We start from the raw sequence: 6,383 nt of genomic DNA, 5'->3' as shown, positions 1-6,383 counted from the left end.
ACCCCCACGCCCACCCCACCAGAATCCAATGAGCCAAATGTCCAGCCTAAGAGTTAGGAAGTATTCCTGCTAATTGCAAGTGTTAGGAATTGATGCCTCCTACCTCCTGACAAAGATCCCAGTTTGTTACCAGCAGACGAGTTTTGGGGAACCTAGATCATATCCCACAGTGGAGGGCTGACCTCATAGAGAGGCCACCTCCTTTAGTCACCCGAGTCTGTGACGTTTGACTGTCAAATGTGTGTGAGCCAACCTCCCACTTATGATCCCGCGTGGTTTTGGGGTGACAGGCTTCCATTATGTCCAATTACCCCATGATGAGGAATGGACCTGAAGAGTCCTTCTCTTGGAGCAGACAGCGGCGGATTAAAGAGCCATACTGGCTAGACAGCTGCTCCATGTACAATATTGTGACAACTGAGGGGAGATTAGATGTTGTGCTGCATTCTGAGTTTCTAATGTCATAGGAATTAGATCTAGTATTTTAAGCCCCCAGACCCAACCTGAGTCTGAGACCTGAGCAAAGCCTGAGCACTTCAGGGAAGACCACCCACCAAGGTGCCGCCTATTGGCCTCACCCCTTTGATGAGCTGCCATCGGGCCCAGTAACGTCAGTGTCATAAACAGACCCCAGCGCTCACAGTGGTGCTGCTGCCTTCTAGGCAACGTTGAGAACCCGGCCCCTGACTCCTGCAGGGCCCCCTTTTTCCCCATCGTGTGGTCTGGGTAGTAAGAGGTAGGCTGCTCACTTATTCAGAATAAACTCACAGCTGCTTAAAGATTTTAAAAGTCCATTTTTCTCAACAGAGGCATAACTGAATGATGAAACCAGTTTTCTTTTTTCTTTTTTGCAGGGCTGAGACTTCAGAGACCTCAGGGACATCTTTCAGTGTTCACTGAAACCTCCTACACCTGGTGATGGCACAGAGGGACTGTTCTCTTAGGAGAGCAAATGTAGAGCAGTTGGATCTCCAGCTCTCCCGAAGCTTCTGATCTCGGACCTTATTAAGCCCCTTCCTGAGGCCAAGGACAAAGCTCACTTGGACAAATGGTTGTGAGTCATGAATGAAATATCTGGCTCTTTCCATAATGAGAAAGAGTTAAAAGACGGACCGGTAAGTAACACTCCTGTTTGGGAAAGATGGTTTGGGATATATGGTTAATTGTAAATAGGTAGAACATATCAAAAGAATGTGTCTTTTCTCCGCATGTTCTTTTGTTGGCCAGGGGAGAATAGTATTTATGTCAGGATCCTCTTCAGAAGTAGAAGGAGCCTCCCTGGTTCCAAGAGGAAAGGAAAGAGAAGCTCTTGTGCAGTCTGGACATTTGCATCGAGTTTTTAGGCACCAGACTGATATTGCTGGTTGAGACCTTGTGCTCTCTGTTGGCTAACCTGCTGCGAGAGCAAATTCCCACGCCTTTATTGCAGACATTTCTGCTCCTGGCTCACAGTCTTTGATCAAGTTGTTTGTAGGTGAGACGTGCGGGGTTAAAGATTGATCACGTTGCTGAGGATTTGAAAGGGTGTAGGTAAGGATTTGAAGAGTGATAAATGAATAAAGTTGTGTGTAGATGAGGGTGTGAAGAGTGAAGGGACCTTTTTCAGCCTCATAATAAGCATTCGTTGTTGTTGTTCCACTCTTTCTGTTTTTGTTCAGTCACTTTGTCCCTTCTTTTCATCTCCCAAGGGTCCAGCATGTTTTATGTTCTTGACCGTCCAAAGTCGAGTGTTCTGTATTCCATTAGCGTTGTCTAGCTTGGAAACCCTGAGGCTCCCTGTCTGCCACCCCACCTAGAGTTTGGGGCTGGCAAGATTGAATTTTCTAGAAATCCAAGCATTCAGGACCTCTGGACCCACCTCACCTGCTATGACTGTCCTTCACTCTGCTGGACCTGAGCCCATGGTTGTGTCGATAATAATAGCTAACATTTATTGAGCACTTACGTTTGTGCCATATACTCTTCCAAGTTGTGGAATGACCTCATGCTCACAGCTATGTTATGAGGGATTACAGATGATTAAGTAACTTGCCCAAAGAAATACAACTGGTAAGTGTTGGAGATAAAATAGAAACAGGCAGTTTAGCTCTGGGGTGTGCTTTTAGCGACCACCCTCTATCTACCTCTTCCCAGCGACTTTCTTTTATTCATTATCAGTTAGCATTTAGAGTTTTTGGTAGTATTTTATCCAGTTGTCAAGTATATTCTCAACACATTGCATTGTCATGTGACTTCTTCAGCCAAGACTATAAGGCAGAGGGGAGCTATCCGAAACTATTTTTACCGCTGCGACTGGAGGATCATTTTTGGTGTTAAACTGAAGCGTCTCCGTCCTTCACTTACTTGATGTCCTTTATAGGAAAGGCAGTGACAGCAAATACCCTAGCAATTTGGGCTAGAGACTAACAGCTGTGGTTTGGAGAAAAGGCCTGTGTGATGGCTCTCGAGAGCCTATCCTGCTGCTTTTCCCCTTCTTATTGTGCTTTCAGAGGCTCTGGGTGGCACAAACGGTTAAGCACTGGGCTGCTAACTGAATGGTTGGTGGTTCAAGTCCACCGAGAGGCACCCTGGTAGAAAGGCCTGGCGATCTACTTCTGAAAAACCAGTCATTAAAAACCCTATGGAGCACAGTTCTACTCTGATGCACATGGGGTCTTCATGAGTCAGAATCTACTCAAGGCAACTGCTTTGGTTTTTGGTATTGTGCTTTCATTCATTCATTCATCAAACGTTTGTTGAGCACCTATCATGTGTCAGGCACCGTGCTAGGTTCTAGAGAACCCTGCCCACAGTCTCATGGGAGAGGCAGTTACAACGCTGTATGATAAGCACTGAGTATCAGTGTCTCTCAGGAGTGGCTCCTAGTCCAGACTGAGGTGAAAGACAACATCCAGTGAGGGTGATATCCGAGTTAACTGCGGGCTGAGAATGAGCTACGCCAGCAGGGGTTGGAAGTGAAGGTGAGAGTACTAGCCTCCTGGTTGGTCAGCAAGGGGGCAGCCTGTGCCAAGACACCCAAAGTGGGAGGAGGTAGAGCTTGTTGAGGACCTTCAGCTAGTTCTGTATAGGCCAAGGGCAAAGCTGGGAGGTGAGAAGGATCCAGATTATAGACGTACTTAGGTGCTGTGCTGAAGAGTTTGGGTTTTACCTTGAGGGTTATGGAGAATCCCTGGAGGATCTTGAGAAGGGGTCGACATCAGATCTGCCTTTTTCATAGCTCACTCAGCCAACTGTATGAAGGGGGATTCGAAGGAGACAAGACCTAAGGCAAGCAGATGAGGTTCGGGCTACTACAGTGATCCAGACATACCTGGATCTCAGTGTTTCCTTTTCTCACTATTGCAGTTGTAAGTACAGAAGTGCTCAGAGCCCAAGAAGAATGGGAAACCGTGGACAGCATCCAGCCAGAGACAGGTAACTGCAGGCACGGCACGACCTTCACACAGCCCTGCTGGCAGCAACGACACCATCCTCATGTGTAACAGAAGTTTCTGCAACTGTGGGATTAGGAGATAGAGTTCTGGTGTTCTCATTTTAGCTACGTGACATAGAGTAAAGTCTCCTTTTCAAATCCAAAGGAGAGGACATTCTGCCTCTGGGGGAAATGGGAATGAGTGCTGTCAGGAAACGGCCAGTAACCTGTCCATCCCCCACCCAGCCCTGAGAGAAGACAGGAAGGACCTGAGTCAGGCTCAGCCTCCGCAGAGTGATGAAGTTGGGCACAGGATGGAGGCAGGCAGCCAGGGCACTGCAGAAGGTTGAGCAGGTTGTTCTCTGCACAAGGAAGTCCCTGGGGGTGGGGGCTGAAACCATCTGCTGGAAGGCTCTGAGGACTGGGTGAAAATTGACTCACGTCCCTTTTTGAGAGAGGTTTGGAGGGAGCGGTAAGAGAATAGAACGAGGACCCATCCAGCCTGAGCCCCATTTGAGCTCCTGGAGAGATGTTCCATGGGCTTTATCAGCCGTCACCTGTACTGCTAACTGATAAGCTAGTTCCCTGTGGGCTATAACCAAGGATGAGGAGGAGGTCATATACAGGTGTGAGAAGGAGCAAAGTAGAAATTAGGAAAGGCCTTAAACCAACTGGTGGCCTGCTTCTATGTGGGTATCCACTCCAGGCAGGGACTTGCCCCCTCATAGGTGAGTGGAATTTAGGAAGCTCCCTGTAGGATGGATCTATCCCGACTCACTACAGAGGTCCGCCTAGCAAACCTCTAAACAGCCTGGTCTAAAAAGGGAGTCAGCCCAGCAGATAATGCCAGCCCCTTGAAAGCGGATTGGTTGTGGCTGTAGGTGTCTGATGTTTGCAGTGTCAAGCCAGTGCTTGGATTGGAGGTGATAACCAGAAGGCCCTCAGTAAATGGTATAATGGCTACCATTATAAATCCTGGAGTGTCTTCTCCAGTTCAGACCAGCCTGGGTAGCTAATCTCCTTCAGTGAGGCCCTGCAGCATTTCCAGACTGTAGACCTCTCCTCCTTCAAGGTATGGGAATTGGGGTCTCAAGCAAAGCAGCTTCTTCCCAGGAGCCAGATATCCATTCCACAAGGACAGGGCCCTGAGCAGGCGTGATGGAAACTTCCATTGAGGGCCCTGTCTTACCTAAGACTCTCGCGGCACAGGATCATGGTAGCCAAGGACCCATGGCTCATGCAGTGCCCTGGAGGCGTCTCTGGGACTGTGTCCATGGAGCTCCTGTGGCCCTGTGATACAGGTGCCTTTGTAGCTGTTTCCCTGCTCTTTCCTCTTAGGGATGGAGATGTCTGGAATCATGCTAGGTAGTTCCTTGGGGGAAGCAAGGCAACCTATGCAGGGAGCTGAATAATTCCTGGCCAATATAGGAAACTCTGCAATTCCCTCCAGGAACCAGAAGCTATTTGGGAATTTAAGAAATATGTGGAGTTGGAAAAAGAAGGAATATTGGGGAGAATAAAAGCTGGGAAGAGCTTTCTGGAGCATCTTGAGTGACCAGTAGTAAGTTTAGGAGAATGTGATTGCAGATTTTCAGTCTAAAACTCGGCTCAAGAGAGGTGCTGAAATGACAGGAATGGCGTTGGACTGTAGGACCCAGAGAGCCAGAAGCCGCCAAAATCAGAATATTTCAAGGCAGTGGCCCTGAGCTACAAGAAGCCAGCATAACCTGGTTTAGGAAGTGCTGATTGTGGTATAGACAGAAGGCTCCAGCTACCCGGCAGAGGCATTGACCCCCTGTAAACTCCCCTCCCCACTGGCTCCCTCATCCTGGAAATTGAGAGGCTGCTCGATTTTGTGACTTATGTCCTTTACAGAGACAGACAGCAGACAAAAGGTAAAAGCTGCTGCTGTGAAATCTGGCCTGGTTTTTGTCTGACCACATGGGGGTTCTCTGCAGCTGGGCATCTCTAGCCTCACTGAACCAGTTGCTGTGGAGTCAGTTCTGACTCATGACAACCCCGTGTGTGTCAGAGTAAGGTTTTCAATGACTGATTTTTTGGAAGTAGATTGCCAGGCCTTTCTTCCTAGGTACATCTGGGTGGACTCGAACTTCCAACCTTTCAGTTAGCTGAGCATGTTAACTGTACCATCTAGGGACTCCTAGCCTTACCGGGAGTCAGGAACAGCTAGTTCTGGGAAAGCTCAAACGACTAAATGCAGAGAACTGACTGATAATGCATGGGCCTGGGAACAGCTCTTTCTGCTTACAGAGACCCTGGAAGCTGGAAGAGCCTGTCTCCAGAAACTCAGCATGTGCTCACCACAGCTTCGGCCCCCTTTCCCTGGCCCAGAGACCAGCCAGTTGGTAGGAACTGCTTCTTTCCACAAGAACTGTCCCTGTATGTGGACTCGAGGGTAAGCTCATTAAGGCAAGCAAACCCGGCACTCTCTCCATTGCCTCCAACTTCCTCCCCAGAATTCAGCCAACCGTTCGAAGGACTGGGCTTGCCGCCCTCCGGCACCTTCTCTTCGGTCCTCCAAAGCTCCACCAGGGCCTCCATGAGGAAAGGGACCTGGTCCTGACCATCGCTCAGTGTGAGTGCCAGCCCAGCCCAGCACGGGCACTGCCACAGGGCAGGTGCTGCAGTGTGCCCATGCCAAGAGCACTGTTGCTCAGCACAGTGCTGAGGCTAACCAGGGGTCTTGCATGTGCTCTGTTGAGGGGGAAGAGCACGGGAACTGAGGGGTCCAATGTGGGAGAATAGAGTATCTTGAGCACAGTCCAGATCCATCTTGGCTGTACCTGCCTCTGAGAAGTCCTCCCCTAAGAGGCAGTCTGACCGAGGGTGTGGATGTGTTTTGGGACAGGTGGCCTTGACAGCCAAGACCCAGTACATGGCCGAATCCAGACCATCTACAAGAAGCTGACTGGCTCCAAGTTTGACTGTGCCCTCCACAGAGACCACTGGG

The 6,383-nt window shown here is 49.4% G+C and overlaps 1 protein-coding gene and 1 long non-coding RNA gene across 2 annotated transcripts in view; one reads left to right on the top strand and one right to left on the bottom strand.

Annotated features, from left to right (window-relative positions):
* Positions 1-400, bottom strand: part of LOC101346268 (all-trans-retinol 13,14-reductase-like) — a 25,822-nt gene extending 25,422 nt beyond the window's left edge. Inside the window, 1 exon segment of the mRNA XM_023742349.1 lies at positions 312-400. Within this exon segment, the coding sequence (XP_023598117.1) occupies positions 312-400 (89 nt within the window).
* Positions 401-3,346: 2,946 nt separating this feature from the next.
* On the top strand, positions 3,347-6,011 carry LOC101346015 (uncharacterized). Its single transcript, XR_002825875.1, has 3 exons — positions 3,347-3,414; positions 5,684-5,778; positions 5,890-6,011. It is a non-coding gene; the product is annotated as an uncharacterized LOC101346015 (long non-coding RNA).
* Positions 6,012-6,383: the final 372 nt, after the last annotated feature.

The sequence above is a fragment of the Trichechus manatus genome, unplaced genomic scaffold, assembly GCF_000243295.1.
Source record: "Trichechus manatus latirostris isolate Lorelei unplaced genomic scaffold, TriManLat1.0 scaffold00208, whole genome shotgun sequence".
In the NCBI taxonomy this organism is placed as follows: Eukaryota; Metazoa; Chordata; class Mammalia; order Sirenia; family Trichechidae; genus Trichechus; species Trichechus manatus.
Note: the sequence above shows the minus strand (reverse complement) of the source record. Positions and strands in the feature narration are given on the sequence as shown.